Source organism: Papilio machaon, chromosome 20 (genome assembly GCF_912999745.1).
Source record: "Papilio machaon chromosome 20, ilPapMach1.1, whole genome shotgun sequence".
Lineage (NCBI taxonomy): Eukaryota > Metazoa > Arthropoda > Insecta > Lepidoptera > Papilionidae > Papilio > Papilio machaon.
In genome coordinates this window covers 5,234,033-5,249,854 of record NC_060005.1, presented here as the reverse complement: position 1 = coordinate 5,249,854, position 15,822 = coordinate 5,234,033, and the positions used below count along the sequence as shown (strand labels likewise).

General features: G+C 39.3%; 1 protein-coding gene across 1 annotated transcript in view; it reads right to left on the bottom strand.

Moving 5' to 3' along the window:
* Window positions 1–385: 385 nt before the first annotated feature.
* The window catches only part of LOC106709159 (furin-like protease 2), a 193,127-nt gene continuing 177,690 nt past the window's right edge, over window positions 386–15,822 (bottom strand). The window contains exons 3-14 of the mRNA XM_045682868.1: window positions 11,655–11,759; window positions 6,044–6,220; window positions 5,753–5,887; window positions 5,352–5,659; window positions 3,478–5,274; window positions 3,176–3,409; window positions 2,889–3,047; window positions 2,504–2,643; window positions 2,110–2,365; window positions 1,734–1,825; window positions 1,475–1,632; window positions 386–660 (exon numbers count right to left, since the gene is read on the bottom strand). Of these exons, the coding sequence (XP_045538824.1) occupies window positions 463–660; window positions 1,475–1,632; window positions 1,734–1,825; window positions 2,110–2,365; window positions 2,504–2,643; window positions 2,889–3,047; window positions 3,176–3,409; window positions 3,478–5,274; window positions 5,352–5,659; window positions 5,753–5,887; window positions 6,044–6,220; window positions 11,655–11,759 (3,759 nt within the window). The 3' untranslated portion in view covers window positions 386–462. The remainder of the gene's footprint in view (window positions 661–1,474; window positions 1,633–1,733; window positions 1,826–2,109; window positions 2,366–2,503; window positions 2,644–2,888; window positions 3,048–3,175; window positions 3,410–3,477; window positions 5,275–5,351; window positions 5,660–5,752; window positions 5,888–6,043; window positions 6,221–11,654; window positions 11,760–15,822) is intronic.

Genomic DNA, 15,822 nt, shown 5'->3' with positions numbered 1-15,822 from the left:
TTTCAATTCACATCCGATATACAAAGTGATTGCCTACATTTGTCTAGTTCAAAATGGTGACCGAAAATTGTATTTTTTTTTTCTATCATAAAGTCTATATATCACTATGGACTTTACAAATCTAAGTCCAAAATTGAATCGGCAACCATTTAAGGTACTAATTTTCAAAACAATATCAATCTTTACTTCTTAAAAATTGGGTTAAACTTTAACTTATTTCAATATATTGTTACATTGGTGTTACTTTTTAAAAAAATAAAGGAAATGATTTCAATTTTGACATTTGATTCATATTCTTCTAGAAAAATATCTTCATTAAGTTTTTCAAATATTATTCTTTAAAGAATTATTTATATATTTTTTTATTAATTAAAATTATGTTTCGATTGTAAAATTCTAATCACCAAATTGAACTGATCAAAGAGCGTCAATAGTCACTTACGTCTAGGATCACAGCGCGCGTTATGTGGAATGCTCGAGGAGGGGCTCGTGTTCGTGCTCGCAGACATGCTCGCGAACATGCTCGCCGACTTGCTCGGGCGGCTCGACGGGGAACGAGGTGTGGGAGGTGAGCACTGTGATGTCACCCTCGTCGTTACAAGCGAGCGGGGAGTATATCACACCGCGCTTTGTAGATTTTGGACGATTTGCACTGCGGAGCTATGGAGAGAGTTTTAGATTTTAGACCTTGGAAGAAATGAATTTGGAACTGGACCTGAACATTTTAATGTTGATTTGATGCATAGCTTTTATGGCAAAATTATTATTTCAATAAATAGACACGACAGAGTATATATTTACTTTAATTTATAACTGAATAACTGGGATTTTTTAATAATTATTATTGAGACAACTGTAACATCTATTTTATGTTTAATTTATTTATTTACAAATAAAGTTTACAGAACTAAATAGAACCAAACGTAATAAACTGTAAACAGAAAAACAATTCCATTTGTTCATTAGTTATTTAGCAGCAGTTAATGAAGCCATCCACAAAGCGCGCGTCAACAGAGTGCTCGCGACAATGGACGAACAATGGCTTACAGCTGGCTTGCTGCTGGCTTACAGTTGGCTTGCCGCCTGACATTTTAGACTGTTGCTAAATCGTTAATCTAGGAATTGTAAAGATCTGAAATATCCCTACACATTTATCTCCTTTTCTATCTAGCATAGTGGATAGTAAAATCAAATGGTTTATTAATGCACAACGTTAAATCAAGTTTGCTAGTACAATAGAAGAATATTTAACTAAAGATTTAATTTTCAAGGTATACGCTTTTAATTTAGATATATCTTACGACCATCTTAACATTCATAACATTGTCTTAAGTTCAAAAAATCAGCAGTGGTAAATCTGGATTGATAAAAAAAGAATATTAAAGTCAAAAAGGCCACCTTTAGTACGGTTTTATCTGTAAAGAAACCGTCATGTAAAATGTATGTGGTCTGTATAATGGGTTATAACACTTACTTGTAAGACAAACAGCACAGCTAAGAATACAGCGGCGGCGGCGGCGCACACAGTGAGTGCGAGTGCGGCCGCGCTGGGCGCCGGCGCGCGCTCCCGCTGCAGCGCGCCCCACTCCGCTATGCGCCGCTTGCCCGCCACAGACGAGTTTATACATTCACCTGTAATTGTTTACTTTATTAAATATTTTTCATCACAGATAAGTTATGACATGACATAGGTGAAAAAACATAAATGAAGGTCATACAAGTCAAAAACTTACCAGTATCCATATTACAATGACAGCATTCGGAAGCTGATGAGTTACCGTAGGCCCCTCGCTCCGAGCAGCAAGGTACGCACTGGTTGTTCAACCTGGACAAAAAGCCATTAATCCTTGATAACTACACGCGACTTTTAACACTAAGTAGTGTAAACATTATCTCTTTAGCTCACAATATTCCTAACGATGTTCCTAACCATAGATATATAAAACTGTTACCTAATTAGGAAGACAAAAACAGAGGAAAAAAAAGGCCTGATGCTAAGTTAAATTTTCAATTAAAAAGTGAAATTCGAAAATCAACTTTCAGATTAGACGTGAAACTTGTATGAAACACTATGTTACATATCAGTGGTAAATCATTTTTTCTACAGACCTGTCAAGTCGCAACGGCCTCGAACAACCCGAGCAACTGAATCTCCCCGGACCGGAACAAGTGCGGCAAGAGTTGTCACAGGAGAGACAGACGCCGCTGCTGGGCTCGTAGTACTGGCTGCCGAGGCACTCCATACAGAGGCCACCGTCGAGCATGAACCGCGGCGGACACGACCGGCAGTGCAGCGGCCCCGAGCCGTCGCACTCGCGGCAGTAGTGGTGGCAGCGCCGGCAACCACCTACGCTTTGGTAGAAACCTAACGAAGAAACCATAAATTCTAATCTTCCGCATTAGAGTCATAAAAAAAAGCATATGGTCACAAAGCACTTCATACTATATCAACCTTTAAGTTTTGAACGTAACGAACGTTGTTGTGATGTAAAGAAATACTTACCTTGCGGACATTCTGGATGACACTCCCCGGCGGCCAGCCTCCAACCCGAAGGGCAGGAGGCGCACTGATCCCGGCGCGGCCCGATGCAAGTGCGACACGACAAGTAACACTTAGCACATGTGCCCCGGTCCGCGTAGTACCTGATTCATACGACATTACTCTTATTTCCTATTTTTTACTCTACTAACTGGTGTTAGACCAAAATTTCGCCTGATAAAACGTATTTCAATGGTTACGTACTTAATGAATCCCACCTATCAGCAAAAGTTAGAATATGAACTCATCATAGCACTACATATTAAAGCTGTCGTTTTATTACGATATGAAACTTTTAACTGAGAGAATATTGGTTAAAATAAGATATTTGTAAATTAATTAGTCTCACCCATCCGCACAGGAGGTGCGACAGGCGCCGGATTGAAGGCGCAAGGCTCCAGCGCAGGCGGTGCAGTTGAGCCGCGAGACGCAGGCGGAGCACCCGTGCACGCAGCGCGTACACCGCCCCGACTCTGAGTAGTAGCCGCGGCTGCACTCCGGCACACATCTACAACATCATTGCCCATAAACACATTCCTCTAGCGAGATGTTTCATGCAAAAAGCAGCTTGAAGATTTATACAATCTGTAAAAATATCTGTAATATTAGTAAATTATTATATCTGTAACAACTTACTTGTAATTTTCTAATAGATTTGGTGACGGACACGTCAGGCAATTGGTATCCTCGTCACCATAGCAGGAGTCGCAGGCGGTGTGACAACGATTGCAATTGGCACCGTCGAAGTATTCGCCTGAACTGCACTTGTCGGACCCAGTCTGGATACATTTCCCTTTTTTATTTAACTCCCAGTTGGCATCACAAGACATGCAAAAGGTGCTTATACAAGTAGAACAACCAACAGGACATCTGGAAAAATAAAGTAGTTTTGGAATCTGTTTTTCTACCTAAAGCTTGTATCACAACTTGATACTTACTTCATGCATTCTTTTCTCTTCTTGTCCGCATAGTATCCACTAGGACATGCGTTAACACACCGGCCTTCTAAAGAATAGCTCGAAGGGTGACAAGTCACACACTGAGTTTCCGCAGGACCCTCGCACGTGTCACAAGATGAATGGCACTTAGCACACGAGTAGTCCTCAGTTTCAAAGTACGAGGGTGGACAGGACGCCAAGCATGTACCATTATGCAGAACTAAGTGATGCTCACATGAAGTGCACGAGTCGGCTTTATCGGAACACGTCGAGCAATGAGCGGCGCAAGGCCTACAGACCGAGGACTCGCTGTCCTCCCAGTAGCCATCGGGACATTGCTGCAGACACACAGCCAAATCTGCGACCAGCAAATGAGCTGGAGCACAAGTTAAACAAGAATCTTGGCCCGGTCCAACGCAAGTCTCGCAAGATTCATGGCACGGCCAGCAAACTGCGCCTTGGTTCGCAAAGCTCCGTGGTGGGCAACGAGAGACACAGGCATCATCAAGTCGATAATGTTTACAAGCTATGCATTGTGTAGGTCCTTTTCCATAGCATCCTTGGGTATCGCATTCGGGATCACATTCATGCATGACGCGCTTATCATTACTATCAGCGAGGACATTCTCCCCATGCGGAGAAGGGACGTTATGTCCGTCGAGTTGGGCTATCGCTTTTTCCGGGTCTGAGCCGGCAGCGAATAAACTAGGAAAGTTCTGGTAATTGGCAAACGCGTCAGTGTTGTAAAAAGAATCCCCGGCAGAATCGTAGCCATCAGCGGCGGTTGGGAATGCAAAAGGAGGAGCAATCGCTGATGGCCTTTTGCCTTTAAGTCTAACCGGTTCGACTGAGGTGCCATAAAATATTAACTGCCATTTCTTTAGTACTCCGGGTTGATTGACATGCCTGTTTCCAGCATTTACAATGTGCAATGTCCATCTACCTTCGGCGCGTTCTCCCCAGAAATGCACACTTAAGAATGGCCAATCATCAAAATTAGAACTCACAACATCTCTTGGTCTTTCAAAGAGTAGAGTTGACGTTGTCCCCATTGGAGACGTGAGAAGTATTCGCAGATTTCCTCTAGGGAAGAATCTTAGTGATATTTTACACTGCACGTGTTCTAAATAACGTACTTCGTTAACAGTTGCGCTACATCCATTTACATCCATGTGAACACTTAAAGTATAACCATAAGAAGAATCTATTGACCTATCTTCGTTAATTTCTTGTGACTTGCAAATATGCTGTGGTGGTACCGACACCCATTGCTCCGCTAAGCTTACCATTTCTGATGCGTCCATCAAACCGTAGCCGAATTTGTGGCTTACTTTTCTTTTAACACCATTTATAATCCAACCTGTTTCTTTTTCTAACGGTTGTGGTCGTGATGTAAGGACAACTAGATATTGCATATCTCTCCAGGTTAATTCTGGGTTAGCTTCTAAGGCCAATGCACAAATACCTGCCGCTAAAGGAGCAGATGCTGATGTTCCAGTATGCTCTACTGTGCATATGTGATCAGGTCTTAACCGACCATCCATATCGACGGTTGCGACACTCTTATCGTGTCCTGGTGTACCTGAGCTATAAGTGGTGGCAAGAGTGGACGAGCATTCTTCAAGGTACCACGGCTTATATCCTCCTTGAGTAGCACTAGAGATAGATAGCGTGAAAATGCTGTTCGTATAACCGTCACAATTGCAAGAATCTGTATGTCTACCACCATTTCCAGAAGCCCATACAAATATACTGCCTTTTCCTCTTCGACCACTTGTGACACCGTAAATAAAGGCCCTATAAGAAAAATACAAAATATAGAAATCAATTACTACTATAATAAAGTAAGATATTAAATTAAAATAAGAATAAACCTTCTTGCTAATGGTCCTGGACCATCAACTGTTTTGCCATCATCTTCAGGTCCCCATGAAGCACTGTATATATCGATATGATCTGGATTTAATCCTAATGCTCTAGCTTCAACAGCATCGTTTACTACACCGTCTAACATCCTTACACCACCTATACTGGCGTTGTAAGCTATACCAACACCACAATACTGGTTGTAAGCTACTCCAGCCACTTCCCCTGCACATCTTGTACCGTGTTTGTTATCACCATTGTCTTGAGGCATTGGATCATCATCATTTCCATTAATATCTGTTGAAGCGTTAGGATCCTGTAAAAATATATGAAGTCGTAGAAATATATGAAATATGAATATATCTAGTGGTTCCCTTTCTATACATAAATTAACCAATTTGATACTTACGTAATTTTGCGCAAGATCTGGATGATTAGTTTGGATACCATCATCAAGAATGGAAACCACCACGCCCTTTCCCGTATAACCTTTTTGCCAAGCTGGGGCTACGTTCATGTCTAGACCATCTTTTGCTCCTCCATTCTACAAATATATTTAGACATTCGATTACATTCCTTTTGATAAAGAGTCGTGAACTGATGAATATATTACGTAGTAGTTAACTATTTAAAGTCAGGTTTTAAATGAATATGTCTTAGGGAGTAATTAATAATTACACTTTAAGGGAGGGTGACGTACCAAATACCATTGTTCTTTGAACAATGGATCGGGGAAGAAAGGCGTTGGGTTTAGGGCACGGTGTCGGGTGCGATGGGAAGGCATACGACGACTGAATTGTGACCACAAGCCGGCGTCTCGCTGCGTATAGTCCCGCTTAACTCTCCGCCGCTCTCTTTGTTGTTGGAACCATCGTACCTGACAACAACAATGGTTAAATAAGAAATAAAAACGATAAACTACGCTGACTATACCCTTATGATATTTCGTGAAACAATAAAAATCAAGTGACTCCTCACTCTTCTATACCTACATGTATAGGTACAATTTTACTTTAAATATTATAATTGCGAATGTTTGGATGGATAAATGGTTGGATAGATCTGATGTAGTATCTGTATTCATAAACAGGTGAATGATTTGTTATCTGTGCATTTTTATGTTTATTCAGAGGGTACATTAAAATATTAGTCTTGCTCAACATGGAGTTTTATTACATGGTGACAGCGGTGTTAAATTACGATTTTATTAGAAATGTGTAGTTTTGCGCTAAAATGGAGCACGCTAGACCTCCAGCAGAATTAATTTTACAAGGTGGGCCGGCGGCGCGCGCAGACGCCTGGCGAAAGTGGTATAAACAGTTTCAAGTCTTTTTGAAAGCGTCGGGAGTACACAAAAGTACAAAAGATGTACAAAGCAGTCTGTTAGTGAATTTAATCGGCCCGGAAGGTTACGATGTGTATACTACGTTTAAATTTACGAAAGATGAGGACGCCGAGGATATCGAGATTTTGGTGAAAAAATTTAATGAACACTTTGGATCGAAGCAAAATACGACGATCACCAGATTTAAATTTTTTACGCGATCTCAAAACCGAGGGGAGTCCATAGACGAATATGTCACCGCACTTAAATTGTTGAGTCAGTCCTGTGAGTTCGAACATTTAGAAGACGGCTTGATACGCGACAGAATAGTTTGTGGAGTAGCGGATGGCGTCGTGAGGGAAAGATTACTCAGGACCGAGGATCTTACTCTGGCTAAGGCAGTAAAAATATGTCAGGCAAATGAAATGTCTAACGAGGAGACTCAGCAGATAGAAGAAACAAAAGGCGGATCGGCGGAGCCGGAGCCGGGAGCGTCGGGCCTCGCGGTGGACGCCGTGGCGGGCGCGTGGGGCAACGGGCGGCGCGGGCGCGGTCGCGGCGGCCAACAGCGCCCCCCGCCGGCGGCGCGTCGGCACTCCGAAGTCTCGCCGCGAGTTAAATGCCTTTGTTGCGCTAATTACAATTGCAATAGTGATATTACCTGCCCAGCTAAAAAAGCTATTTGTTTTTTATGCAATCAAATAGGACATTTTAAAAAGTGTTGTCGGCAAAAGTTTTATAAAAAAGTAATGCAATTAAATGAAAGTTACGAAAGTGATAGTGATAAGGATCTTTATCATGTTTCGACTCTTCGTGAAAAATGTAAGGACAACAAGTATGGCGGCAAATGGTATGAATATTTAATTTTAAATTGTAATGGAAATCGCGAGTTATTTAAGTTAGATACGGGTTCAGATCTAAATGTTATTTCTATAGATACGTTTAAAAGACTAGGATGCGACTTTGCTATTTTATATTCAGATAACACAAGAGCGCAGTCATTTTGTGGTAATTACTTAACTGTTGTCGGAGCATGTGATTTGTCATGGACATACAAAAGTCGTACATATAATTTGCATTTCATTGTTACTAAACATAATTGTCAAAGTGTACTCGGTAAAAATGCTTGTGAAGAATTAGGTATGATAAGGCGTATCCATACTATTGACATTACATCTTACGACGATTTGTTCAAGGGGTTGGGCAAGTTACCGGGTAAATATAAAATTGTAATCGATGAGAGTGTACAACCGTCGATATGTCCTGTTAGAAAAATACCTATAGGTGTTAGACAAAAGTTGTTAGTCGAATTGAATCGCATGACGGAGTTAGGCGTGATACGAAAAGTTTCTCATCCTTCGGGACGCCTTTCGGCCGTTACCAGTTCTTGCGCTTACCGTACGGAATTAATTGTGCACCGGAAGTTTTTCATTCAAAAATTCGACAGATTCTAGAGGATTTAGAAGGCGTTGACTCGTTCGTAGACGATATTGTCGTTTGGGGCGTAAATATCGAAGAACACGATAGGCGCTTAAAGGCCCTTCTCGATAGGGCCAGAGAAGTAGGTATTAAATTTAATCGTAAAAAATGTGAATTCGCCGTAAAACAAATTAATTATCTAGGTCATACTTTCAGCGCTAGCGGCATGCAAATAGATAAGAGTAAATTAAGGGCTATTACGGATATGCCACCACCTAAAGATAGGCCGTCTTTGGAACGTTTTTTGGGCATGGTTAATTATTTATCGAAATATATAGCGAATTATTCCGAGGAAGTTTATCCGTTGAGATGTTTGTTAAAAAAGGATAGCGTGTGGTGCTGGGACAGGGTACATGAGGCGGCGGTGACGCGCGTCAAGCGGCTGCTGAGCGCCGCGCCCGTGTTGGCGTTGTACGAGACGCGCGCGCCAGTGCTGGTGTCGGTGGACGCGAGTGCGCGCGCGCTCGGCGCCGTACTGCTGCAGCGAGGTCGTCCCGTCGAGTTTGCCTCCATGACGCTCAACGACACGCAATGTCGCTATGCGCAGATTGAAAAGGAATTACTGGCTATCGTTTTTGCGTTGGAGCGGTTCCATCAATATGTTTTCGGTAGGTCGGACGTTACGGTGGAGACAGACCACAAACCATTAGAATCCTTGTTTAAGAAAGCTTTGGACTCGGTGCCGGCTCGCCTCCAACGCATGATGTTGAGGGCACAAGCTTATGATTTTAAAGTTGTATACAAGCCCGGAAAGTATATGTATATTGCGGATACACTGTCGAGAGCGCCGCTAGGAGAAATATTGTCGGATAACATAAGTAACGAAGTCGAGGAGCAGACCTGTTTTTTGTTAGAAAATGTCAGATTCAGTAGTGAAAAAACAAAACTTGTTAAGGAATTTACGGCCAAAGATGAAGAGTGTCAACTTTTAATATCCTATATAGGTAACGGTTGGCCAGATAATAAATATGAAGTCGATGAACGTGTTCGCGCGCAGTGGTCCTACAGGGAATTATTTGAATACGTCGACGGCATAATTTTTATGGACAATCTTGTGTATATACCGCGCGGTCTGCGTAAGGAGATGATAGAACGCGTTCACGACGGGCACATGGGCATAGACCGTTGCAAGCGGCACGCGCGCGAAGTCATGTTCTGGCCGGGCATGTCGCGCGATGTCGAGCAGCGCGTGCGGCGCTGCGCAGCGTGTACAGAGCGCGCTCCGCGCCCCCCGCGTGAACCCCTCTTGTTTCATCACATACCTGATATACCCTGGGTCAAGGTAGGTTCAGATATTTTTCAAATAGGAAAAAACTATTATCTTATATTAGTGGATTACTTTTCGAATTTTGTTGAGGTAGTTATGTTAACGAATATTTGTAGCAGATCAGTTATCGGCGCTTTAAAGGAGCAATTTGCTCGACACGGCATTCCGGCCCATCTGGTGACAGACAACGGGCCCGCTTACGCGTCGAAAGAGTTCGCATCGTTTTGTAGGACGTGGGGTTTTGATCATATCACGACGTCGCCCCATTATCCGCAGTCGAATGGACGGAGTGAGAGAACTGTTAGAACTGTAAAAGAAATGTTAAAGAAATCGTATTTGTCGGGCACTGATTTTTATCTAGGATTATTAAATTTTCGAGCGACACCGCGTGACGGCATCGCTTCACCTTCGGAGTTATTGATGGGTCGTAGGATAAATACTCGGCTTCCCATACATTTGAGCAAACTTAAACCTTCTCGAGACAATAGCGAAGATTATAAAAACATTCGAGAAAAACAATTTAAGTGTAAAACTAGATACGACTGGCACTCGAGGGCGCTCCCGGAGCTGCAGGCCGGACAGGCCGGGCAGGAGGTGATCATCGCGGACGGAGTGAGTCGGCGCAGGCGCGGCCGTGTGCAGGCGCGCGCTGCGCAACCACGATCTTATTTTGTTAGTGATGCTGCGGGCAGATGTTACAGACGGAATAGGCGGCATTTGATTAATATTGGTCAGCAGGGCAGTGCCTATGGCGCTACTGAACCCACTGAGAGCGGCTGCATCCCGGGAACGTCTAGCGCAGACTCGGCATTACAACGCGACCTAGGTAACGAGGCCACCACAATCGCAACGTCTTCACTCTTACCCAATAATAATGCGCAAAAAAATTGATGTTAGACAGGCGGCTATTTCAGCGAAAAATAAGTTTAAAAATTTGTTTCCGTAATTGAAGTTTAAAATACTTATTTAGTTTTACATTAAGCTAAATGTTAATAGTTTAATTTTTTTTCTGTTATTATTATGGTTAAAAAAAAAAAAAAGGATTTACTTTATGTTTAGTTTAAGTTTTGCTGTTCTAATTAGTTTGTAAGATTTTTGCATAATGTTTTGGTTAAAAAAAAAAAGGAAGGAGGATGATGTAGTATCTGTATTCATAAACAGGTGAATGATTTGTTATCTGTGCATTTTTATGTTTATTCAGAGGGTACATTAAAATATTAGTCTTGCTCAACATGGAGTTTTATTACAAGATCGATATTTGTTAGAAGGTATCTGCAGAACGGCCTTATAAACCTCGCTGAAATTTGGCGTAGATGTAAAACATAGACTGGAATAACACATAGGCTACTGATTAGGTTATTATTTATTCCGCGAGAACGGAGTCGCGGGCGATACCAGACTAAGTATTATGTATTATGTTTCCATGAATTTGTTGTAATTTTATATGAATAGTGAGATATCAAATTAAACATAACCTTAATTCTTTTACGATTTCCTCAGATAAAAGATGATATTTAAACTCAACAAAATAATTATTTCATCAACCAAAATTTATAAAAAAAATATATATAATTTGGTTATATTCTTTATATGTAAAATATATGCAATATTCTTCAAACGTAGTAGTAGTACTATGTAGAAGCAATTTTGAGTTACTTGGAGAGAACACTAGAAACTTCTTAACATCGTAGAACATGCAATTCTTTATATCCTTTATTCTAAACAAGTCGTCTCGCGTACATTCGGACGGGGCAATTTCACAGTTGTTAGAGAGCGACAGACGTCCGAGGGAAAAATAGCTTGCTACTGCAAATAAAAAGCTTTTGACGCTTTTATTTGAATTTGTTTGTTATTCTGTATGTCCTGCATCAATGAAAAAACATAGTGAAAACGAAAGAAATCTTACTTCATCCTTCTTCTTATGAATGTGAAACTTTTTGGATGGGTGCAAATTCAGCACAGATAGAATTAAAGGGTAGAACATAGTCTGGAAGAACACATATGCTATTTACTAAGTTTTTTTTTTAAATTCCACGCGGATGAAATCGCGAAAAAAGCTTGTGGGAAAGTGTTAAATGAAAGAAACATATCATATAGGAAACCGACTAGTATGTATTGTATCCCTCTTGGTCACAGACACGGGATATATCGGCCGTTCTGGAGGTACGTTCAAACAAACATCCATCCATTTATAATATTACTAGGATTTCAATTGATACAACATATGTAAATAGGACTTACCTCAGGTTCGTCGTTCAACTTGCGATGATGTTCGTGGCTCGGCTCCGCTGACCTTTTATGTACTTCGTGATGCGATAGTAAATAGTAGCCTTTCAATGAACCGATCTGCAAAAAGAAATGCTTATTAATAGATATGTTTTTATAAGAAAGGATACGTTATATTTATTTTTTAAATCATTGAAAGCATTTAAGTGTCACAATAAAGGCAACTTGGATGTGTGTTTTACATTGTGTGTTGTACATAATAGAAATACTATCATTTTAAACTGTTCCAACATAAAATAAATATAATTTTCAATATGTATATATTAATTAGAAGTAATGTTTGCTCTATTATCTTTTTTATCGAGAGTTTCAATGACGAAAGTTACAGTAAAACGACCTAATGCAAGGTCATAGCAGTGTAGACTTAATAATAATTAGAGCGGTTCTAACGAAAATTGATAATAAATTGTCACAGTAGCATGACGTCTCAATTAATCAGAGTTTAATCAAAGTTCCCGGCGAATAATAAAGACGGCAAGACTTATTACTGGAGGCGGGAATCCATCTTACTCTATCACAAGGTCTCTCACTTCAATACTGCCAACTGAAGGGCCCTTCAAAAGGGCAAACGATTAAATTTAATCTTTACGGTCACAACCCCTTAAAATTGGAACGATATTATAAAAGGGTAGCCACTAGGCAGCGATAAAAGAAACGAATGAGTAAATAAAAAACATAGCGATTAAAAAATCTAGCATACCGCATCCGAGAAAAATTCATTAACTCTTAAAAAATTACAATTTAATTAAAGTTTCTTGCCTCAAGATATAAAAAAAAATTAAAAGAGTTAATTCATAAAATTTCTATTCATAAATGATAAAAACATTTCCATTAAAAAGACTTCATCGTGTAGTCAAAATTTCTTTTTATTTCATTAAAAAAATCGCATTAATTCCACGAAGTCACTCACTAAAAAGCAAGGGTAGCACACTTTCGGCATAATAACCGCAATTTGTGTGTATTATATGTGTGATTTATTCGCCGACCCATCCGGCTCCGAATGCTTTCGGGTGTGGGCTATTCGAGTGCTTTCAACGGCCCATAAGGCACGCGAACGCTTATCGAAGCAATCTTTAAAGCTTAACATCGTAAAAACTATAAGGTCAAACGTTTTTGTTAATTGAATTAGTAAATTCTTTTAAAACAGCGATACCTAAACTTTTAGTCGAGAAATCTTTAATATATTTCCGGAACATAAAATAATAAAATATTACACTTTCTTTTTAAATCACAAATAACATCAAATGAAAATTATATTCAACTAAGAAAATTAAAAGATTCTTTGACAAAAATGATTTCGTAAACCTGTGGAAAACTTTTAATATAACATTTATTTGTTAAATCTTCCTCCAGTTTATTCCTCAAATCTAGCTATAAAATAGCGTAGAAAAATTGAATACCTACAAAAATAACAAGTCAAGAAGACATGAAAATATAAAAGTTATCTTTAGCATTAAGAGAACCGTTTACGGACCATATTTCCGCAGTTTATTAACGTAAAGTCCATAACTCGTAAGTACCGACTCGCTCGTTATTTCTAGTGTCAGTTAAAACCGAGCAGTTAGTTCCTTGCTAACTGCGCAGTTAGCTTCTTACCTCTAAATCTTTAAGCATAGATGTAAAAAGGAAAACAATTTCTTAGACTATATACGTATAAATCTGTACACAATTTAAAAAAAATTTAGTGTCTGTATTTAATATAAAAAATAATCTTTAAATTTGAAATTTTTTTGTTTATCTGTCTGTCTGCAAGCCACGTTTGTTCCTATTAATCTAAGAAATAACTCGACCAATCTTGACGGGACTTTTACTGGCAGGTAGCTGATACGTGCGGGTATGTACTACGACTACTTCTTTCCGCGCTGAAGAAGTCGCAAGTGACCTCTAGTATTATAGAAGCCGTGTAATTAAACCAGAGAAATTTTAGCAATAACTGATACTAGTTTTTGCTATATTCCTCGAATTACACAACAAATCGCAAATATAAACCTTATCACGTATTATCAGGGTTGCTATTAGAATAACAAGTAGCAATCGTAATGAAAACTCATCGAATGAAATAGTGTTTGAAATAATTAACACGCGTACAACCCCAGAGACCACTTATATGTTTCAAAGTTCACTAATAAACCTACAAGTCTAAACATGTTCAAATTGTACTACAGTAATAAACACGTCTCTAAAGTTTATAGAGTTTAAATAATTAAATCTAGTAATAACTACACGGTGTTGTTCCAACATGATGTAACTTCATCCCATAGTAAAACAAAAAACAATATACTCGTATAAACATATATAGAGCATAGGTATTGGATGTTTATAAGCAAGGCCTAGCCAGCGATGAAACCATTAATCGGTTACTAGATGTCTCCCGCGACTCTGTCCGCGCGAAATTAAAAAAAAACCGTAATTAGTAGCCCTTGTGTTCTTTCAAACTATGTTCTACATATATGGAAGTAGATTATGGGAATGGGAAGTGGATTTGGCGGAGAAAAGAAAGCATATGAAGGGGAAATATTCACTTTCTGTGCGTCCCCTTCTCCGTCGATTAGAGGTAGGCAACGCATTTGAAATTGCGGATGTCTATAGGCAACGGTTGTTATTTCGGCGAATTAAGGTGGCAGCTTGCTCGTTTGCCACCTTAATATAAAAAAAAACCAATTACATAATTTATTCAATATTTATAGTATAAATAAATTATCAGTAGATTTCCTCAAAACTTTTAATTAATCGAGCAAGTTTAGTTAGTGCCGCGGGCGTGAGTACGACCGAGTTTCGAATCATTGAGCATTGCTCAGATTCTTTACGGAGCCGTGGACTCACCGATGAAACTCTCACCTTTGATCTTTTCCTTTAGTGTTAAACTTCGCTCAAACTTTTACAAGAAACTGTTCGCAAGTGTAAGGTCAATAAAGCGGAATAGAGATATCGTAAAATTTGCAATCTGTTTTGTTTACTTCATGTTTAATTTTATGTACTACAACACTACGACTACACGTTACTACCGAATGATAGATCAGAGTTTACAAAACCATTAGATATATTATATTTTAAACAAATTAATAGTTCGAGATCGATTATCAGGTTCAGTTAAACACAATCTTAATTCCAAGCACGTAATTGAAAAGCTAAGTCGTGAATTGGTAGGGTATGTTACAAATTCTATCCTCCATAGACCGGGTAACTCGGTTACAACTGGTTTGAACCGATTAATTTACAACGCACCCAACAAATTAATATCTAAATGATTCGGACCCTTGTCAAATGCGAGCGTGGCATCTAGAGCTGAACATAACTTGTGCCCTCGTCATCATAAAGCCGATTATTGAGCGGTTATTTCACTGTTACTCAGATTATCTTTGTCAACAGAGATTTGTCGAATTTACGGATTTCACTAAGAAGATATTGATTCATTACGACCCTAGGTAAAAAGATGACAGTTTATGTAAAAGTTGTTAGGACACCTATAAGAGACAGAACCTGTCAGAAAGAACAGACTATATTTGTCGACTATGAACTATGAATGTCAAATGTGACTTAGCGATAGTGGAAAAAATATGTATCTGTGTATCACATAAGACATGCATATGTACATTTTGCAAAAGCCACACTAAGGCGCAGTACATTTCATTAATGTGTGAAGACAGTGTTGCATTTTTACAGAGAATTTCAATAGAACAATACTATTGCAGACGGCTACAAAAACTCCATTTTGTTAATACTAACCTTATCTTTTACTTCAAATCTGTATTTTAAAAATTGGTTATAGAAATTATTTTTAAAAGAACACGTAGCTTGTCTGTTAATTTTAAGTAACAACCAGAAATAGTTGACTTTAAAAAACAAAAAAAACTATCACACTTCGAAACGCTAAAAACTTATTACGAAACGAAATATCCCATCGAAACGCTATTAAATACAATAAAAGTATGATTCACTAAGACACAGATATAGGTTCTTTTTTCGTAATATCTAAATTGTTCGTTTTCAAACTGTAGGCATAACACTCGAAGCGGGGCGAACCTCCAGTATTGCTGTCAGGTAAATTCGCTGCGTTGCACAAATAAAATAGGAAACCGTTTAGGTCCATTGCTCGGGATAGGGACATATTTTATCTTTTTTT